The following is a 23,577-nucleotide window of genomic DNA, read 5'->3' on the forward strand; positions in this document are numbered from 1 at the left end:
ATACCGGTCGTTCGTAAAATCATGCTTAACTTTACGAACAGCTTTATGAAACAGGGATCAGTTAAATCGAATGAAACTTGCGTTTGTTGGTCATAACCATGATTAGATAAAGTTCGATGCCGTTTCTAATCATTACAAAATAAGTTATCAAGGGAGCGGCAGCCATCTTGAATCATTCTTCCAAGAAACGTCACTCTTCCGCTGCTGTGGCCTTCCACTGCTCTCTCAGCACGAACTTCTGGATTTTTCCGGACACGGTCATCGGGTACTCCCGGACGAAGCGGATGTATCGCGGGATTTTGTAGTGTGAAATCTGGTGGGATGAGAAAGCATGAACATCACGTATTCTCGAGCAAGTAGGGGCCTATTCAGCGAAATTAAGGTAAAATACACAACTTAGCGATTTTCATTAAACCTTAGGCCGTTGTATAATGATATGACTGCACCTTCAATGAGGCACAACATGGTTAAAAAGGCTTGGATAAACACGTATGATTTGCCGAGATATTACAATAAATTGGTTCGGCTGAAATCTTATGTAAGTTTGCGAATATTTCCATCTACGAGATGGTTCCTTGCATTCAGAAAGCTTGCCGGTGGCAATTGCTTGACTTCGCAGATCCGAAACAAGCTCACTGCAATGGATTCCCGAGATTGTAATGCGTTTTGTATAAAAATAGGGAAAGCTGCAATTATAAGGCACGTTACTGGGTATCTATAATTGAAACATTGATAAACATTACCTTGTCTTTACAGAAGACTTTGATGGCTTCTACCGTAGTCTCCATCCCAGGCTTGAGTTGAACAAATGCACACACCTCCTCTCCCATGTAGCTATCCGGTACTCCAACCACCTTGGCATAGCAGTATAGAAATTATCGCGTGACAGCAAATTACATTTTGAATGGGTATGATTACAGTCATTTTTAAACAGATCAATCCTCTGGATTATAATCATATCTGACTCGTTGACTTTTGAACACACTCATGCTCACACACGCACATACACACACACACACACACACACACACACACATAATGGAAGTAACTGAAACAATTTACAGTAGGTTGAACGCCAGGATGGATAACCTAGGTGTGAATAATAGCAAACCTGAATGGCTGTAATTACATGGATATCCCTTCTACCTCATAGTAAAAATGCACACATGGCAATACAATGAGATACTGAATATTGTACGCCGTTTATGTAATCAGTTTACGATACAAGCTGAGATATCCGTGGAGTTCTTACACATCCAAAGTGGCAAATTATACTTATTATTATATGTTTATTTATTTACTTATCATTTATTCAGTCTTATTCAAAAACAGGGTAGTCTTTTCAGAGCCAAAAGGCCTGCTTTAAAAAAGAGCCCTGTTAACATAAATATACAATACATATTGGAAATAATTATTTGCACAGTGTAAAAAAAGATATTACAACAAAACCAAAATATACCAAGTCAACACAATAACAGCTAAACAGGAAAAGCAAACAAACAAACAGAAACAAACTAAACTCATAACAGAACAAGGATTCTACATAACAAGACAGTGTAATCAACGTGCCACACAACAGTTGTGATGTTGGGCTTCGGGATGAACAGTGGATTTAGAGTAAAATGACGGATGACATAATATATAGGACGTTTTGTGTCAAGATCATTCAGGTGGTACAGTGCTAAGTCATTAAGTATCTTGAAAACAGAAATACAATACTGATAGTTAATTCTACTGTCGACACTTTGCCACGCAATATATTACAATGTATAACATAATGATCATGATGCGACGAATATATTCCTTGTGTTTGAAACGAATCTCCCATTACATGCTACGCAGTAAGTCTGTATACCTTGTAATTTGTGCTGTATGGCAATAAGTGCTTTGAACGTGTTTAAGCTAAGACATTGGGAGAATTACATGACATACGGCAGGTAGGCCTATATTAATCTCAGAGTGCCTTGGTAAATGATGACTGCTAAGCCATGTGGTTGTGACTTTGGCAAGCCTGGAAAGGTGCAAATGTAGCTTTTAACAACGATATTGGGTTTGCTTTATTCAATGGAAATCAAAGATGTTTTTTTAATTATTGTATAACACAATACTTTTATCCATTTCTTCTCCCAATCCAATCGTCAATTGCATTCAAGTAATCACGAGAATTATTGAGAGAGTAAAATCCAGAGCGACGAAGAAAAAAAAAGAGAAAGAGAGTGAAATATAGAAAGGGCGGGAGGGAGAGAAAGTTGGAAGATGAGGGAAAGAGAGGGAGGGGAAAGAGATAGCAATATTCCTGCCTTCACTGTTGTGTGGACAGATTGTGGAGAAGAGGTGATTCTAAACTCAATCGCACACCATCGTACAGCAAGAAAGCATGCCCTCTAGTGGTCTATTGGTGACAACCATTACCGTGAGAGTTCGGAACACTGATCTTCCGAGAGAGATCAGCGGTTCGGAAACGAGAACAAGAATTCTCAGAATAACATCCCACGTGTTTGATATCAGCCGAAAAATCCATGGATACCAAGTATATTAAAAAAAAAATATCGGTATTTTCAGCAAATAGCAAGCTAGTTTTATACATCGCCTTTCGATAATGTTATGATGATCAAGTTACGGTGAGCTATAAAGCATAATCTGTAGTATGATAATCGCTTGCATTTCCTCCACGTTTTGAGGGCAATTCAGCCATACATAAATGAATTCGTGTTCGTGCCAAATTCATACAAGCAAAAATATACATTAAAACTTTCACCTGGACCATGAACTGCATAGGCAGTATACGCATGACAAGTAAGGAATGTTATCAACCAATACCACTGAGGTAATAATAAATCCTCAATAAATTGTGCATTCTAAGATGTGCATTGTCTGTTTAATAAAGTGTGACGCAGGCAGTTTTCACAAGATGATACACTAAGGTACCTGAAGGGAGGAAGTGCCCTTAACCCAACCACGTAGAGCGATGTCGAAATGATCACATTCACCAATGAGAAGCTGTTTTAGAAACAGAGTTCAAGACCTTTAATCCACAAGAATGACATGACATCAGCCCTAAACGACATAGATTCTCGCTATCATTCTCCCTCGCTAATTGGTATTCATCAAGTTGGTAGAGGAGAGAGGCTTGTTCTCTGCTATACACAAGAAAACAAACACACACGGAAAGCCGGGAATTATCATCACAAGTTCAGGAAAGAAGCCAAGCATCTTTTCGTTGTTGTTGTTGTTTATTTGTTTTGTTTTCGTTTTTCTTTTTCTTTTTCAGATCATTACTATACTCTTTTTCAGATCATTACTATACTCAATATCATGATCAGTCTCACCTGCACTTCCCGAACGGCTGGATGAGTGTGAATGAAATTTTCAATCTCTGTAGGGTAGATGTTGACCCCTCCTCGAATAATCATGTCCTTGGTGCGCCCAATGATCCTGCAGTATCCATCTCTGTCCAGAGTTCCAATATCGCTACAAAGAGAGGCATTAAAGATGTAAGGAGGCTCGGAAATGGTTGATTGATTAATTGATTAATTGATTGATTGATTGATTGATTGATTGATTGATTGATTGATTGATTGATGGATGGATGGATGGATGGATGGATGGATGGATTGATGGATTGATGGATTGATGGATTGATGGATTGATTGATTGATTGATTGATTCAAATTGATTTGAGCTGGGAAGAGTCGATCATCCGAAGGACTTGTTGTCTACCGTCCCTTCAACTTCCTGTGAAATCAGACACCGATCGCCTTAAACTTGTCGTGACGTTTACAGATTTTTCATGTACATCGTCATCCGTGACTATGCCTTAATTTAGATAGAGCCAAGTTGATATGCTCAGTTAATACCGATCTTCTTCATAATCTTAAAATCAGACATGCATGTAAGAAGCACATTTCGAGTCGCACAAAAGTATTAAAGAGATGTAGAAAGGGGAAACTCAACCAGGCCCGTAGCCAGGGGGGGTGCGTCGGGTGCGTACGCACCCCCCCCCCCCCCCAAATTCTGAAAGGTCCACTTTTTCATAATAACGGTTTTTAGCAATTCTCAAGATAACAATCCAAATAAATATAAAGACACATTATATGCTACGTAAATGTGGAAGAGTACGTTTAACAATGTTAAAAATGATTGTACGATACCCTTTTGTTGTATGAACCATCGGATCGTCCCCATGCACACAAACACAAATGGGATTATGTATCAATTTGTGCGAGCTATTATTATATTGGCACTGCATGCCATGGCCCTTGGCGCGTGTGACCGGTGTTTTTTTTTTTTCCACTGGCCGCCCGAGTACGTGCGATTCGTGGATGACATTGAGGTTGACACTTGCATTTTTTTCACAGGAACAGAGGTAAGTGGATGAAAATCTAATAACCTCAAGTTTACATATATGATAAAAATTAAAGAAATTTCCTCTAAATTACTATAATCGAAAACCTGAGACATTTTATATCTACGTCTCACAAAGATATAGTACATGTATATATAAGTACATGTTGGCATGATAATGCCTGGGGATAGATTATTATGTCAACTATTTTCCATTATGAATGCATGCTCCAATCAAATTGTGAAAAGGTGGTCATGAATTAGCATTTCTTACGAACGATCAGGAGAGACAAAACAAAATGAAAGGCCTGTCTTAAAAACAAGACGTATTAGTACAAACGATTTCTTGAGCCTGCACCGTTTCAGGCTCTGTTCTGGATACGGCGGTAGAAACTCATTCTTTTTTGTTGTTTATTTTATCATTATTTACTAATCTCTTTTCTAACTTACAGGTAGCGGATTTCTTTGCAGGCCAAATTCGGAAATGTACTGTTGATTATTACTTATACATTTTCTCATGTTGTGACAGTTCTATTGGTTCTCATTTTAAAGTGAGCCAAAACCTAAGAACATTCTCACTTATAATTTCCAAAGAGTATTATGCAGGCACGCAAACTCATTTTAGTTGTATTTCATTTAAATGTAATGGGTAAGAGGGTATGAGAGAGAATGGAAAGTGCTGAGCTATGAAGTAAAATAGTAAAGTAAAAAGTTTGTCAGATAGTATTACAAAAGAAACTCATTCTTTTTTGTTTGTTTATTTTATCATTATTTACTTATCTCTCTTCTAACTTAAAGGTAGTGGATCTCTTTGCAGCCCAAATTCGAAAATGCCTAGAGACAGCTAGTAACCAAATATGCTACTATAATTTAATAAATAAGAAATAACCATTCCAGTATGTATCTTAGTGTGCACAGTATAAGACAGATCAAATCAAATAGGAAAACATCTGAGCACTAAGCCTGAGGTCTGAATTTGCACTCAACTTCTTCCAATGGCTAACGGATGTTTAATTTTTGAATTTCACTGACCTCCAAATTTCACAAAGAAAACCTTCTTAGCATGATGGTTAATATGACATTTGACTGATATTGGAGATGTTTGCGAATCGGATCTACTACCTTTAATATCATTAAATCTAAAATGATTATTTGAAAGTTCGGAAGTGCTGGAAATATCCTACCACAAGGAGGCAAAATATAAATGGTTCAAATTTACAATTCATTTTGTTTTTAAAATTTTCTTATTTATTTTCGTTTTTGACAAACTCGCATACCAACGGCTGATATACTGTATAGTAAAGTGAATGTTTCATCTTCCAAACAGCATCCAATGGGATGGAAAACTCCAACTGAAAGGTGGACACCGTGACCATACTCGCTAAAGAAAACGCGTAATAGGGGTCGTTTTTTTCTCACGGATTAGATGGAAAGTGTGATGTACGAGCGTATATAATCAAAGGGTATCAAAAAGGCCGAAATTTGGGACAATGGTATATTGTTCAATCATGATGAAGTACTTCTTTAGGGTGCAGGAAACATTTATAAGGCGCGAAAAAATCATATGATCATTACTCGTTTAGGGGCCATTTTGAAAGTCCATGTATGAGCATGGTGTCCACCTTTTAATTGTCGCTACCCCTCCCGGGACAGTATCAAAGGACCGTTTTGTTAATTAACGCAATCCCCCCTTCCTTTAAAAATCCTGGCTTCAGGCCTGCTAACGCGGGTATACAATAGAAAAAATAAAAGTTAAAACAACACCAGGAAAATCACTATTCTCAATTTTGCGGCGCGCTACGCGCGCAGACTCTCGAACACAATTAAACTTTGCAACTTCCTGGCAAAATGAGTTTTTACTATTTCCTAGATGAAATACCGTAACGCGATTGCATGCAACAGACAAAAATACAAATTTCCTCGAGACTTTAAAACGTCATTAAAACAGTTAAAATTCACAATTTGCGGCGCGCTTCGCGCGCAAATTCTTATACAACTTTTGTAGTTCGGTCGTCCAAAGAATATATATATATATATATATATATATATATATATAATTGTGTGTGTATGTGTGTGTGTGTGTGTGTGTGTGTGTGTGTGTGTGTGTCATCATTGGTATTGGTACCGAAGGTCCGTTTTTTTAGTGACCGCACCCCCCCTTGAAAAATCCTGGCTACGGGCCTGTCAACGCAGTTCTCTCCACATGGAATGCCTGATGTATAGAGGGAGTTAAAAAGAATATTGAGAAAGGAATCACACAAGTTTGTGGGATAAGCCTGTAAACATCCTTTAATGAGGGACACTTTAACACACAGAAACGCACATACACACACACACATATATAGATATGCACTCGGAAGACAGACAGCCCGATATACATTAAGAAAAGTGGACGAATGTCTGGGGAAATTTTCCCTTTACAGACCTAAAGACAGATAGCTACAGACAGACAGTCAGACAGACAGGCACAGAGAATACTGGAAATGCAAATAATATCATTAATCTGTTCGATCTCCTGCTCCTATCATCCGCTGAAAATTGTTGTCTAGATCATTCAACTTCCCTTGAAATATTTCGGCTTTGCTATTGGCAATCAGCTTACCCGGTGTGATACCAGTTCTCGTCGTCAATAACCTCACTTGTCTTTGCCTCCTCTCTCCAGTATCCCGCCATGACGGCATAGCCCCTCACGCACACCTCACCTGGAGACCCCAAGGGAACTGTCTTCTGGGTTTCGGGACTTATGATCTTCACCTGAAAAAAGGGAAGAGCCGATTGCGTTCGATGTTTATGAATGTTGAATAGATGCCTGCATGAATGCATAGATAACTTGACATCACAATATCAACATAATCTATTTACGCATGTAGCAGCATATCCCATGTGTTAAATCTCTCTCGTATGCAAGTGTGTGTGCGCTTGCTTGCTTGCTTGTGAGTATACCGCTAAAAGTTTGACCTTCTTGACTTATTGACGGCTCTGATGCGATGATTCAGAACAAATATGACAAAACTATCATATTACGCTGAATAAAACACATTTTGCCTTTGATAAGGGAAACTACAGGATTGCATAGTCATCTGTTAACTATACACCATGCTCGAAAATTCATGTGATTTTGTCACGCGGTTTCCTTTGCATATTCATCAGTTCATCATCTGTCACTATACACCATGCACGAAAATTCACGCGATTTTGTCAAGCGGTTTCCTAGATAGAATGAACATATTTGAAGAGAAAGTAATCATAATACATGTTTGGTAGCCCTAAGTTTAACATTGTTCTGATGCGATGATTCAGAACAAATATGACAAAACTATCACATTACGCTGAATAAAACACATTTTGCCTTTGAGAGGGAAACTACAGAATTGCATAGTGATCATCTGTTAACTATACACTATGCACGAAAATTCACGTGATTTTGTCATGCTATTTCTTAGAATGAACATATTTTGAAGAGAAATTAATCATAATACATGTTTGGTAGCCCTAAGTTTAACATTGTACGACGGCTATTTGGTAGCATGTCCCATGCACAGAGAGCGTTGCTAATCATCACATTCAAATAATCAAAGCTGAACTGACATAATTATGGAGTATTATACAAACATGGCAGCTAAGCGTTTTCTGGTTGAAAAACAGGGTGTTGACATTATGAATGTGCTCTGTTGCAGTTGCTATCTTTAAAAAAAAGAGCAGCAAAGTATGCAAAGTAAAATGCAACCCCATGGATTATCTGTATTTGATATTGATACCAAACAAGCAAGCAAGCAAACAAATAATGAAACAAATGAGAGGTAACCAGGTAACAATGTCGTTAGTGCTATCTTCTTTTTTTTCTCCATTTGATGAGATCAAAGAGAGAGAAGTAACAAAGTTTTACTTGAAAATGATATTACCTCTAGATGGGGCAAAACTTTTCCGACGGTGTTGACACGTTGGTCTTCTGAGTCATGCGGTGAGCTGAGCGAGATCATAGGAGAAGTTTCCGTTATACCATAGGCACTCTGGATTCACCGATACAGAACAAAAAAAAAAAATGGTGGTCATACGAACGGCTGCTCACCACGAGCTCGAAACCCACTAGTCATACTGCCTACGAGTCCTATACAGCCCACGAGACAAACACTGAGTGAACAAGGCTCCACGAGTTCGACATCACGAGCTATAAGGTCCACGAGCTGTAATAGGCACGAGGCAAATAAGGCCTAAAAGCTCGACATTTCATCATGAATAATGTCGAACTCGTAGACCTTTGTTGTTGTTTTTTGCCAAGTGTCAAGCTTCTTAGCTTTATTTGGCTAGTGTCGAGGTCATGAGCAACAACCCTAGTGTATATTTCATGGGTCTATTCTACTTACTGTCTAGCTAGTGGGCTTGGTTTTTTGGTGTCTAGCTCGTGAGCTGTATGACTCGTGGGTGTATGACTCGTGGGCTGTATGACTCGTGGGTGTATGACTCATGTATCTTTTTTCAGTGTCTAGCTCGTGGGCTGCATGGCTCGTGGGTGTCGAGCTCGTGGGATAACCCAATGCCAAACACAAGTGACATTGGCGTTGCTTTACACGATACCTTAATGGGGGGGGGGGGTGCCTGGTCAAATGTCAGCGACATGAGTACAATATCTTTATACGGGTTTTATTCACAGCCTGGTATACCGTCACATCAGCTACATACCATCTGACTCACTGTTGTATTTCTACCGCTATCTTTGTTCTATTTTCGTCGATGTGATCACAAATCATCAAAATGTCTTCCACCAATGATACTGGATTTAATAGAAGACAAACTAACCACGAGCTCTTCCTGTCCCATGACATCTTTGGTACGCCTCATGGTCTCCGGCGGTATCGGCGATGCTCCGACGAAGATCGACCTCACACTGGTGATGTCATACCGGTTGATCCACTCGTGGTTGAGGAGGGCGATGAACATCGTGGGAACACCATAAAACATCGTGCACCTGTATCAAGCATTATTTTGCAAGCAGTGTGGGTTGTCGGAAAAAGTTTAACTCATAACCACTAATTTGAAAGTCCTGTCCTTCTAATGGCGTAGTATACATGCACTAGCTTTGAGTAGTGAAGGAGGTATAAAGAAGCACATACGTCCGTCGTACACAGTGGAAAAAAACCCCCAAACAAACAAACAAACAAACAAACAAACAAACAAACAAACAACAACAACACACACACACACACATACACACAGAGCAACAAACCAGAAACAACATGAGCATCAATTAGAGGAAAACCATAGAGCAATTTATGAGTTTAGGTTCCGATGAATTGAAGTCTCGATGAATGTGCATCCTCATCTTAAGTCATAAGTAGCTCCATGCTTGGACAGAACAATACAGATACAGGGTATGATTATGATCTTTAAAATGTAAACATGAAATTAAGAAAGAGGGGTCGAATGCTGTTACGATGTCTAGAAATGTGAAATTTTGTTAGGTCAATTTTTTTTTTTTAAATTCACGTAACATTCTTCTTCTGTCGTGACACCATTAATTGTTGTGTAGCTCCAATCTAGAGATTACGGCACATGGATTTAGCCAGCCTGTAAAACCTCATAACTTTGAATGGATGGTCCGATTTTTTCTTCAGTGTTTTTCTGCATTTACTGAATTCGAAATTATGACATTACAAGACTAAATCCTGACAAAATTCCGACATGATTTGTGATCCAAACTAAAGTGAACTGATTTCCATCCAATCCCCTTTTGATCGAGATCCCTTGACGCTGGCTATTTCTCCTGGATAAAAGAAAAAAAAAATGAGGCGGTGAATTTAGGTCATTGGGAAGGATGTCTCTACATAGGAAATATCTCGGAAACAGATCAATCGAAAACAAAAGAAAAAAAACGCATCACACACACACACACACTGCTGGGGCGACAAGACCTCGTATCTACAAAATGTCAAGTTAATGTTCAGGAGAGCAAAAAACAAAACAAAACATGGCAGCCAAAGCACTATATCAAATGCGATAGACATTCCTTTGACTTGCTGTGGTGGTTTGATTTTTGAGGTAAGAGAGGTAGGATTTGGACAGGACATCACATAACTGATTATGTGACCATTAATCCAAAAAAGTCATTTTCACCAAAATTGCAGATACAAGGTCTTGTCACCCCATCGACGAATATATATAATATGCATATATATATATATATATATATATATATATATACATATATATATATACATATATATATTATGTATATAAATATATACATATATATATATACATATATATATTATGTATATAAATATATACATATATATATATATATATATGTGTGTGTGTTTGTGTGTGTGTGTGTGTGTGTGTGTATTTATACACATATAAAATGGTTCAAATGGGGAATATACGTCTTGAAACGAGACATCTTAAGGGGAATTCGTTTCATCTTAAGGGGATTTTTTTTTTGGGATTCCCCTTAAGGGTTTGACAATGTTTTTCAAAGTCTTATCATTGGTCTGGGGCCTCAGGACTATTCCATAGTAGGGCACAGATGACATAGTGTGTATAGATTTAGGACTGTACCATTAATACAATTTCAGAGAGATTGGCAGGGATGCAAAAAATGGGTGTATATATTAAATATGCAGAGAAAACGGGTTATTGAGGGAATTTAGATATATCTGCTTTTTCTAAAAAAGAGTTGTATTTTCTCATTAACATACAGAATTTAGTGGTATAAGATGCACTTTGTGCTCTTCTCAGTTTGATTCTGCATTGAACCCATATTAATGCATAATTTTTCTGAATATTTTCATACTTTTACTTTTTATAAAAAATCCCTCATGGCTGGAAATATATATATGTATATATATATATATATATATATAATGTAGAGAGAGAGAGAGAAAGAGAGAGAAAGTGACAAATTGGAGGGGAGGGAGAGAGAGGGGGAGAGAAAGGAGATGAAGAAAAGCTATCATAACACCTATGATACCTTTCATCGTTGATGGCCTTAATGACTGGTCCCGGCTGAAAACTTGGAGATGGTATCACCAGCTTGAGACCGAACAGGACATGGGCTAGTGAGATGATCACTGTGCCAAATATGTGTGATAACGGTACCGCGGCACACGATGTATGTCTCTATATAGGAAGTGCATATAGAAAAACTACCACCAGACTACATGTTAACGGATATGATAATGTTATTTGATATGAGCAAGACCTTTGGACACAAAGGGTTATCTATAATATTACAAGTTTAAATGATTCCCAAGACAACGAATTCAGAATGTACAGAATTAAGCCAAGATTTGCAAAGTATATCTATTTATTCAGCTTTGTTTCACATTACGTTGGGAGATGTTGCTTGCAGAATTTTCGCGAGCTTTTTTGGTTTCTAAGATCACATCTGACCCTTAAATCGGCAACATATTCCATCAACTGAACATTCCTATCTACCTCTCAATTTTGCAAATGTATGTATACATTTTTACTTCAGCTTATATTTCCTTGAAATATCATGTTAACGATGATGATTTTTTTTTTTCTCACAGCAGAATTATCCGAATTCAGGCTTTGATGGGAAATTGAGAACTGCATGGAAAGAGAGGAAAGAAGAATACGGGAAAGGGATATCATCCACTCGAGATCAGATTTTCTTTTCTTTTCTTTTCTTTTCGTTTCTTTTCTTTTCTTTTCTTGTGAACTCACGATCTCGTCCAAACGCATCCTTAGACCGGTGTGGTAGATATTGTTGACAGTCTTGAAGTGCGTAGTTAATACTCCTTTTGGTAAACCAGTTGTTCCCTAAAAGTTGTCACAACGAGGAATTAAAAAAACTGTGAAAAAAAAATCATTTGCAGTGCGTCTTTAAATTTGCATGAAATACGTGTCCACATGGTATATATGTCATTTTCCCTTCATGACATTATTTTCACTGCCGAGTATGGTGCAAAAATAAACTACATCAAACTTAACACTTGCTGCGAATAATAAACTCATGTATGAAACAATGCAAACAAATACGACCACAAATCCACCCAATTCGAATATCTGGATTAGAAAGCAAGATTGATGTTGATATTTTTCTGCATTTGAAATGTAAACCTATCATAAACGAGAAATCTAATAGTAAAGTTGAACGCGAAATAATCACAGATCTCTACACATATCGCCTATTATGAGCATCTGTCAAGAAGGGTGAGGAAGACTATGAAAAACTACGCAAAGAAGAAATCTCAACATTGATTGGCGTAACTAATCTACATTGATCTCCATATAATTGGTCTACACATGATTGCATGAAATGCAAGAATAAGGTGTCTTCCGTAAGATCCATAATTATTTGTGTGTTGTGTTCGTACCGCTTTACATGCATGCGGGAGGTATTTCGTGCCTTCAATTCGAAGCGCCATTTGTACAGTTTGAATACAAAAAGCACTTATCAAAGTCCGAAAAAAAAATCAGGACAGGAAAATAAGAGTCTGTTTCGAATACAAATGTAGTAAAAATACGCACCAAACGACAGTATGCACCCCGAAGAATAGTCATGATGGACTAAAAGGGCGTTTTTCAGTCATTTCAAGATTGTTATCTCTTGATTAGAGTGAATACAGGATTGTTTTCATGCGACAAGAAGCGTATTAGCATGGATTAGAAGATTGTTTTCAAGTGATTACTGTAGAAGATTGGTATCAAGAAAAGAAAATCGTTTCCAAAATTAGACGATTACGATCAAATGTGGACATTGTGGATAGAAAGCTCTGGTGCGAAGGTTTGTCACCAAATTTCTCCTATTCGGCAGGAGTGCAATAAGCTACCATTGTGTATATTTATTTGAACAAGTCGTGGTGAAAATTATGCTGATTTGGAAATAATTTTGAGAACAGAAAATAAACCTTTTGGATTCTAAAGTTTTAATAATGTGGTACAGAATTATTTAGTTTGTGGGAACGAAAACTCATGAATGCAGACTCTTAAAATGTCATGTCTTCTTTTTCAAACACAAACAAAATTATAGACAACATGATACTTAAATATCAAGACGTATGCTGAATACATACTATAATACAAGGTGCAATATATTACGACATAATTAAGTGATAGAAGAAACATTTTATTCATACGCCGTTAAAAGTGCTATCAATATATTTTCATGTAATAATGTTACTAATCTCTTGAAAAACTATGATTGAAAATAACAGGAGAGCGTCATCAGGAGCAGTTGCTAGAGTTTTAAGGTCGTCTCGGAAAACCAAAGTGTATAGACTTCAAAGGCATAACTGAAGTATATCAGATATTGAATGAAAAGTAGAACAAATTAACAAACGTCCTGGTTGAGACTTAATTGTGCAGCTATGTTATACATTCTATAATTTTTTGTATTCACTATCCTCACTTTTTTAAATCATTAACGTTGCAAAGCCTACGATAAGATATTAATCTTTATGACAACGAATGAAAGATAGCCCTGTGGGAGAAAACATTACAAAACATTGTAAGCGCACGTAAAGAGGAAGTGAGAGGATAAACTGTAACTTCCCCAAATTCCCTTAACTGAATAAAAGTAAAACAGACGAAAACTAAGGGAGGGAAAGTTCTTTTTTTCACCTCTGACCAACAGATTTATTGCCATTTTACCTGAATCGCTCACGATTACTATTTTATCAAAACAATGCTATCATAATTTACTTACCGATGTGAAAATCATGTTACTCGGGTCATCGCAGTGAAGCCTGTTCCTGCATTCCTTTAGAATCTTATTGTTTTCGTCATCACTCCCCATCGTCATGACGTCATCCATGAGGTAAACTCCTGGTCGCTTTGCTCCACCGTACATGACGACTGATTCTAAGTCTGGGAGTCTGGACAGGGAAGCGAATTAAAATCATGATAAATTATTATTTTTAAAAAAGTGTTGTGATATCTCACAATACACATCACCACTCAAACAATAATCTGTTTTAAAACCAGAGTTTAAGCACAATCTTTTCCCAAATTCGAACAATTGAAATGATATTCTATTCTGGTCGTGTTGGTAATTTCTTGAAGTGTTCACCTAGAAACCATTTCTACTGTAATCATTTCGTGACAGAACTGATCAACAAATTAATCAGTTGCAATAAAAACAACTCAACGGAAGAATTTCATGCATTTGGAAGTCATTGTGATGTTAAAGTAGTACTCATTCATTGTTGTTGTCTCCCTTTTTATGTTGTTTACTTAAGTAACGTATTAAAAAAAGAGCCACAAAACTGAAATATTATAAATTCTATTCTCAAACAACTTACTGAGGGCTCTGCAACTTTCCCTCCAACGATGAAGTAATGGATGGACAAATTTCAGCGATCATTTCGTAGTAGTCTTGTGTCAAGAACGATGATGCGGAGACCAGCGTCTTCATGCCTGCCTGTCACGTGATATATACATATACATAATAGGTAGCTTTAGATTTTAGACGCGCGGACGTTTAAAGGGGAAAAAAAAAAACATGATCTGAGCGTGCGCAGTAGCGCGGGTCAAGTTGACGCACGCTTCTGCGTATTTTAACATAAAAACAAGAACCTTTTACATTCTTACCAAAAATTATCTAAACATCAAGTGCTTGAACTTGTTGCATGTGCTCTTCTGATGCCATGTAACATCGTTCTTCTGATGCCAACGAGCCATTATACATGGAATTGTTACGAATATTTGAAGAGCAGGAAAAATTTACCCAATTACCGTGTATTTATTAGAATTTGATACAGAATTTGATCTGGTTGACTTAATAAAAGCCAAGAATCATTTTCTAAGATCTTAAGCCCAAACGTCTGGATGCAAGAACCACAAAAGAGCATAAGTTAAAACTATCAAACTGTCAAAAAAAAAAAGAGACAAAGGTTAGGAATAAAGGAGAGATGAGCGGGGGGGGGGGGGGTGACAGAGATATTGATAGTTGGAGAGGCATTTATAATACACGGGCATTTAATGGATGGAAATTTGCTGCAAATATGAAGTGACTTAGGTGTGTATCCAAAGCTACCTATCAAACACAAGCATTTGATGCAAATATTTTGGAACAAGCAATGTGTTGTGAGAAGTCCTATGTTGTGAGATTCGTCTTTCTGCTTTGCTGAACAGGTATGTGTCCAATGAGATTAGATTTTAGTATCCACGGTGCCAATATCACGATCACTACAGTGTCGATTAATAAGAATCGGGCTAATAATTTGTAATTAAGGTGTTTTTTTTTTTTGGGGGGGGGAGGGTACCCTTTTTTGGCACATTCATTTACCGTGGTCATGATGTGATGTAATTCGAAGGGTCGACAAGCCGCGTTGATATTGACCAAGATGGCGCCTATGGACGCCACAGCATACTGTGTGTGTAGCCACTCCAGGGTGTTGGGTCCCCAGATTCCCACCCGGTCTCCGTGGCGTACCCCGATGCGAACCAGACCGAGGGCGAGGCGGTCAACCTTTCAGAGAACACATAAAAATGTAAAGGGTATTGATTGGTGACAATCAATACTAGACCTGTTGGTAACATTTATCAAATTACATACCCTATATAAGTGTTTAACAATGTGTCCATAGATTGCCCTTTGACACACAAATAACTTGCATATCAGGGCAATATTGAATCGTATTTGAACTGAACTCATTATGTCGTTAACCTACGACGAAGCAGTGTATTCAATGTAAAGTTATCAGTTACAACCTGAAGATTTCAAGCACAATGTGAACACTATACGAATATAGCCTCTTCTGCTTTGTTTTCTTAAATGGTGCAACATAAATAGAAAGAATAAAAGATAATTAGTATGTGAACTTCAATACTGTCGATAACTCACTACCTTTGACGTCATAAACTCTTTAGGTTGAAACATGGATTGGGTGTGATTTAGTAGGACTGTAGTCATGCACAATTCGAAAGTGTCTTTTGTCCTTGCCAATCCTTCAAGGTAAAGGGAAACAAATTCTTAGAAATCAGAAAACACCATATTCTAAAGAATTCTGCTTTTTGTTCACGCCATCTAACTTACAATCACTTCGACTGAATACAATTTATGATAATTATGTAAGAATTCCCTCTCGTTCTAATTGTTTTTCATTGTACCGGAGTGATACCACTGTCTTGTTAAGCTTCATTTGTCATCAGTTAAAAAAAAAAATGAATAGTTGTTGTAATCATCACACACCAACCTTTTGTCAGCTTTTTCTCCTGCTCCACCTCGTCGTTATTTTATCCTGTTTTCTCCAAAACATGTACATTTTTTTAATTCTTTGAATAGCTCTTAATGGTTAATGAAGAAATAAAGATAAAGCTGGTTGAATTCTTTTCATAAGGAATTATGCACATTTCCCCGATCCAATAGCATGATGTCAACAACTAATGTGCGACATAAACATACTGTCATTATGGTTTGGTATGATGGGTGCAATATACAAAGTAAAGCAATTTCATGGCTTCTTTTCGTTTACCTCATCTTTGAATTGTCTGAAAGTCCTTCGTACATGATCAGAGGAAAAGACGACGAAGTCACTGTCGGGGCGATTTTGCACGGTTTCGTCCAAGACATCGGGAATAGTTTTCCTTAAAAAGCTGCTGTCTTCTGCAGCTTTGTAGTAGCTGAGACTAGCACAAGTTCTTCTCCAGCAAGATATGCAAATAGGTGATGATGAATAAACGATAAGTCTCGAACGACTAGAGCCATAATTTAAGGATGATAAAAAAAAGTATCGCAATAGAAGGATTTGTGTACTGGTAACAACTCTTTAACAGTTCCACAAGATGTAGGGCAAACGTGTTTTGAACGTCAAAACTTTAATGATTTGAAGACAACCATCTTGTTTATTTGATTTCGTGGAATATAATAGCACCTTGAGTCGAATCTTTCAAAACGACATGGTCAGGATGGTGATAATGTCCATAATGTTAATTGTTTATTCATTTTATATCAACGACAATACATCGCAGCTTCGCTGCCACGTTGAAGGCTTACTAAGTTTGGAGGTTATCTTACAGGTGATACTTAGAAAAAGTATATAAGAGAAGTAACAGAAGTGGAGGAGGAGATGGAGGAGCAGGAAAACTGACAATTTAAAAAGAGAAAAAGGTGTGTTAGCAAAATAATTGGACATGGGACAATAATTGATACTAATGAAAACAAATTACAGTTGTACCACTGAAAGAGAGATGGGTCTTGACCTGTTCTTTTGATTATGCGCCTTCTTAAAGGCAACGTAATTGTGACGACTTGTTCTCATATATCATTCGCTATATCCTCATTAAAAAGTGAGGGTCATATTTGAACAAAATTCAGCGCAAATAAGCTTTCGGTCGAGGGTGTGACAACCATTGAATATGAAGGTGATTGTAAGTGAGCCTCTCAAAGCAGTGCCAATGACTTAGCATAATGGTGTGGCCAATTGGAGCTATTCGCAATGGTATCGATTCCAGTGGTTAGCTTCCACAATATTTAATTCAAGTTCCCGGTTTTGTAGCATTGATGACCAAGTAGATCTTGCAAACATTGTAGTCAAAATGTGGCAGCTAGCATATCAGTAAGATATATAAGAATGAATTTATAGTAGCTGCATGCGCTTGCTGGGTAAGTGATTTAGAATCAGAGCATTGTCAGCTATATAAAGTCCGTCATAATATAAATGTCACGTAACTTTTAGTTTAATGTACATGTATTAAAGAGTTGACTGTTCAACGTGTAGGTCACATTTGATAGATTTAGGGTCATGGTAAGATATCACTTCCTATCATATTGTATTCATGCGCAAACACAACGGCATTTCCTAAGTGTTTTGTTTGTGTAGGGCCCCTTTATCATACCAAGCATAGCAGATTATTTGTAAAAGATAAGCCATGGCCATTTTATCTTAGGGTAATATCAAAGTCATATGCCAGTTTCCTGAATATTGTTCCTTATGATTTGAATGAATGACCAAATTGTCCATTTGTTCGTTTATGACATCAATTTACACAAACTATATTTTATGATTGGTATATATTAATGATTATACACATATTTACTTTTTGTCCAGCGTCTAATGTCTGATCACACTAGGAAAATTGTTTGTTACGATATATCAACATTGCGAAAATGAAGAAAACAAATCAAATCAAATCAAATTATATTGAATATGGCCATTATTGATTATGCAGATGAAGATCAAAGTGCATTTGACTGGAATCCAAAGAACACTTTCCCAAGCAGCAAATGGCTGACGGTTCAATGCGGGCAAGTGAGTGTGTGTGTATTATGTACTATTGTGTGTTTTACCCACTGTTATATTTACAATCAACCAAAAAAGTTTCCCCTAACATTTTTGGATATATCTCAAAAAGTATTTTACCAATTTTCATAATTCAAACGGGAATGGATAGGGAATTTTATTACTCATAACATGAATGGCATATCATTGCCAACATATCTCATTATTGGTGTAAAAAAAAATGCATTTTATGTCAAAATACAAGGGAAAAAAGTTGCACTTCAGGTTATATGAAGTATACTGTGTACATTTCCTATGCAAATTAGCAAATGGTCTTTTTAAATTGTTATGTAATTCTCAGGAATTTCCTCAGGTACAATGTGCTTCCTATTAAAGAGATGTTATGCATACTTTTTAAACAAGAGGCCTTTTCAATATGAAAATGTGGGTAGAAGCCATGTGCTTTTAAATTCCAATTTAGGTTGATCACATTAATAAGCTTATGGCCATTTTACATCATGCGTTCAAGTTGTAGATCAGTTTGTTGAGGGAAATGGCATTTAACGTATGGAGTGGCCTGCAAGATCCCCTGACCGCAATCCAGTAGAGAATCTTTGGGATATCACTAAGCGGAAAGCGAGCAAGAAGGTGAAAGATGGCACTCCACTGCAACAATTTCAGCGCATCTTGCAGAGAGCATGGGCCAACATTGAGCAGCGCCAAGTACAAACTTTAGTTAACAGTATGAGGAAGAGATGCCGGGTGGTCACATCAATTATTAAACACTTCACTGTATGCTCATGAAAAGAAAGATCTGGTGGCACTGATATGCCATTCATGTTATGAGTAATAAAATTCCCTATCCATTTCCGTGTGAATTATGAAAATCGGTGAAATACTTTTTGAGATATATCCAAAAATGCTGGGGGGGGGGGGGACTTACTTTTTTGGTTGAGAGTATATATTTGTACACATTGTTCAGCGAATAGTGCCTGCAGGTATTAACATAATTAGCTTAATCTTTATTTGTATTTTTTGTAGTCTAAAATAGTTGCTATTTATGATAATCCTTTCCTTGTTACCTGTTGTATACATGAATTTTGGATAATCTTTATTCATTGCTAGTTACGTATTTCGTTTTGAGTGAGCGAAGTTTTACAAGCCCTGCTTTTCAGTGGACTACATGTATTTTATCCCATACTTTCATTCCATGCATTGCTGTTCTTGATTATTCTACTTCATTATACATCAGTGTACAATATTTGATTATAAAGTTTACAATCCACACAACATTAAATATTTACATGTATTGTGATTTGTGTAATTTCCTTCTTTTTTTGTATTTTGTTTCACTTGTGTTGGATGGAAATTAATGATAATGAATTGAGTTGAATTGAATTAAATTGAATTGAATAGGATTGAAATGAATAGCTTGTCGATGAAGGGATTATGGTGAATGGAAGAGATCAGTTATACACATTTGGGTAGCGAAAGAGGATCGAATTTCTCTCTGAGTTTGGTCCCAAATTTGAAAACTGTGTCTGAAAGGCGATGTCTTGTCCTTGAAAACATTGGTTTCGTGCCATCTTATGCATCATAATTTTCCTGTGGTGCAATTTCTATTTTGTATTTTTGTTTTTACAATGTTTGACAAACATACATCTTCTGTTGATTGAATACAATGCAGTTACGATAATACAGATGATGTCAACGGTGATGAGCGACCATTAGCAGGTGTGATCGCAGAGAACAAATTCAGGGCTCAAAGGTTATCGATAGTTAGACAGATAATATAACTCTGTTTTTTTACTTTCTTTCTCTGAGATTTTGAAAATGTTTTATCCTAACACAGGAATATTTGAAAACAGACGTTTAGATTATTGCTCAATGATAGAAATGGACCATGTCTGATTACAGAATAAAATGCTTATTCCTTGGATGCTGAATCGTGATCTCAAATCTTGAAAATTTTTTTTTTTGCAATGATCGAATAGTTCCGTATTTTCTACGTTTCAAATCAAACGGCATGTGTACATCAGTGTACCTATTTGATTCAAAATTCTTGAACCATAATGTACCTAGACACTTCATTATCATTTTTATTGCCCTTTTTTTTTTTTACCTAGAAACTAATCTTCGATTTTTGTTACCAGGGACTGCGAGAAAATCAAATGTCTCATGAAATCAAAGGTCATATTATGAAAATTACACCTCTTGTGTTTAGACAGAATTGAATGATTATGCCTTTCCTTTGGCATTAAAATGGAAAGGGGGAACATGTGACCGAGTTTTGTGTATAAGGAAACCAGTAGAGGCCATAATATAGAGAATTAATAGCAGCTGCAACAACAGCCACAGATAGAATGGTATCAAATGATTATGGCAGACAAACGGCACAGGTTTATTCTGGTCATAACTGTATCGTCCTTTACAGAGGCTTGAAGCACCGCATAGACGAATAAATCCAGTACCTCGCCGCCCTACCTTTTCACTGATGGTGCCAAGATGTTCGAAACCGGACATTTTTTCTGCCACCTCAATCCCGTTCCGAGTAGTAGACTGATATTCTTCGTAGGAAAACACCTGGCTAAAGACGTATTCATGTCATACGTGTCGGCTGATCTATAGCGGACGAATAGATTTGGGTCATAAAAAGCAATGATCTGGTGTAAATTTACCGACAGATCCACTGTGGGGACTGGTGTTCGTGAGAGAAAATATCGCAGTGTACTACTTTCATGTCATTATTTTATATTTGTCTTTTTAGGAGGTTTCCGTCCCTGTATTCTTTTATCTCGTCAAACAACGCGTTACGAGGGCGACTTTGACGCCCTTCAAACTAGCAAGATATCTTGATGAAATGTGCCAAAGTTCCAAGTTCACTTCTCTTTAAATGATAAATAGGCCTATATAATATAATAATAATCAGATAAAAAGTCAACATTTATCTGATTCTTCAATAATAGTCAGGTATTTTATTAGGCTAAAAGAAATCGTAATATTTGCGAAACCCACCGTTCGGTCATTAAGACTGAGTATAGGGGAGAAATTAGAAAATTGATTATCAAGGAAAATACTTATCATAATCTATACTGCGCATTGACCCTTTGGCCCATGAGGGAAGAATGCACTTCCTGAAATTGTCTCTAGTTATACATTCTTATAGCTTTTTCAAAATATACGTCAGAGTAGCTATCGCACAAAAAGGGAAATGCGCTTTACCCCAGGAACTGATGGTTATCTATTACAATATGATGGTTACAACTTCTCCTATATAGTATATCTTATTTCATAAAAGGTAGTAATGCACTCTGATAAAACTTTGTGAGAAGGTCAGTGGAAAATCTGTAGGCTATTACACCATCACATCCTTTAATTTGCAAATGTAGCCGTGACTGTTATCATTGTCACATGGGGGGGGGGGGGGGATGTGGAACTCTAAATGTCCCTAATTTTGTTTCATGTCCAATTTACATCATTTTTCTTTGTCAGTGATTCCCACTGACAAAATAATTCAATCTCATCCGATCAGATGCAATAATCCAAATAGAGTAAAACACTTGTCAGTGACTGACATGTTTCATGAAACGCTATTCAGAATAATTAGAAAAAAAAGGGGGATACCCCCTCTCCCCCCCCCCCCTCGCCTTGGACTGCCAAGTGAAAATGTGCTGTGCACAAATGCCATCATGTGTCCATATACCCACGCTGCAGTGCGTTCAATAGCACTCTGTCTCAGGCAGGTTCAACTCAACGTTGCAAGAGTTGGCATAATTTTTTAATTATTATTCTTGCTTGTCACCCAAATTTGCGAGAGAATTGTCATTGTGTCAACCCCCCAACGTTAGCAAAAAAAAAAAAAAAAAAAAAGAAGGAAAAAAAGCCTTCTTTAATACCTAGATCCGTCCCTGATCCCTGCGCTAAATGATTTCCCACACTAATTCCTCCCGAATGTCAGGGTTGAAAAGAGAAAAGAAAAGAAAAGAAAGTAACTACAAAGACAGAAAGATGGACATAAATAAGTCAAAGTGGTATAGGCCCTATTTCTCAGTATGGGCACAAAACTTGGGCGGAAGTGAAAGGACAGTTAATTGATATATTTATGCATAAAATGTGCCCCCTCGTTGGAGTTTCTATCTCTATGTCTACACAATATGCAGTGCCCCGTCTGGGGGAAAAACTGCATCATAACGAGTAAAAGAAAATCACAGTCAAGGAACAACAAAAGAGGAAATGCAACGCGTATCGTTACTCAGACTGCATGTTGAAAAATATGGGAGGGATAGCTGCCCACCCCTCACCCTTTACCCTGATATATGTTGCGTCGCCCTTCATCCCACCTTTATCGTCGTTTGGAACTGTTCCACTCGAGGAAAGGTAAAGGATAAGGTAACCTACGTTGACGGTAACCTCTGACTTGAGCAAAATGTACATCATGGTCACGGTGGTCGATATTCATGACAGCTGGTCACGTATACAACTTTGATAAGGCACTTATTTGAAACGGGAAATGTGAAAATGTCGACTTAGATAAGATTTTAAAAGAAATGTTATCAGATTTGACACACCCTCGTATTTCTTCTCCTTATCAATGTTTATAAAAATGGTAACTCTTTGCATAAATGCATAAAATCACACCCACACAAGCGCAAATTTTACCCCACAAACATCAACATTCAGAATTTACGATGATATTACATTAAAGTTGATATTGATAAAGTTAATGTTGATAAAGTTGATATACATTAAAGGTTGACATGATTATTACATTTAGGGTCGATATTACGCATAGTGTTAAAATGTATTACATTTAGGGTTGATATTACATGTATCGCTAATGCAAATGGTATGGGCGCAGAGAGATCATCAGGTCTGGCCACATCAATCTTACAAGGCACGGTGAGAGGAAAGAGGGGAAGACTGGAAGACTTGACTGGCCTAAAGTTGAGAGAGGCACAAAGAAAAGAAGAGGAGAGGGAGGGGTGGAGGAAACTGGCTGCGAAGTCTTCTGTGGCGCCCCCAACGGTCTTCTTGACTATAGACGGGA

General features: G+C 37.2%; 1 protein-coding gene across 1 annotated transcript; it reads right to left on the reverse strand.

Annotated features, from left to right (window-relative positions):
* Positions 1-190: 190 nt before the first annotated feature.
* Positions 191-22,967, reverse strand: LOC139733055 (medium-chain acyl-CoA ligase ACSF2, mitochondrial-like). The gene is made up of 13 exons (XM_071643933.1): positions 22,825-22,967; positions 16,785-16,950; positions 15,596-15,778; positions 14,610-14,728; positions 14,015-14,183; positions 12,031-12,126; positions 11,312-11,460; positions 9,142-9,310; positions 8,247-8,354; positions 6,947-7,098; positions 3,330-3,471; positions 744-854; positions 191-313 (listed from the first exon to the last, which is right to left on the reverse strand). Exons 1-13 carry the CDS (start codon positions 22,965-22,967, stop codon positions 191-193), a joined length of 1,830 nt encoding a protein of 609 aa, XP_071500034.1.
* Positions 22,968-23,577: the final 610 nt, after the last annotated feature.

Source organism: Diadema antillarum, unplaced genomic scaffold (genome assembly GCF_040938485.1).
Source record: "Diadema antillarum isolate AM-2024a unplaced genomic scaffold, OU_Dant_1.0 scf00000003, whole genome shotgun sequence".
Lineage (NCBI taxonomy): Eukaryota > Metazoa > Echinodermata > Echinoidea > Diadematoida > Diadematidae > Diadema > Diadema antillarum.

Excerpts from the sequence above, each read along its gene's own strand:
- LOC139733055 (XM_071643933.1), bottom strand. The coding sequence starts at position 22,967 with ATGATGTACATTTTGCTCAAGTCAGAGGTTACCGTCAACGTAGGTTAC. Across the intron at positions 14,729-15,595 it reads TACATCACATCATGACCACG|GCAGGCATGAAGACGCTGGT; the intron begins GTAAATGAATGT and ends ATCACGTGACAG. Across the intron at positions 9,311-11,311 it reads AAGGCCATCAACGATGAAAG|GTGCACGATGTTTTATGGTG; the intron begins GTATCATAGGTG and ends TGCTTGATACAG.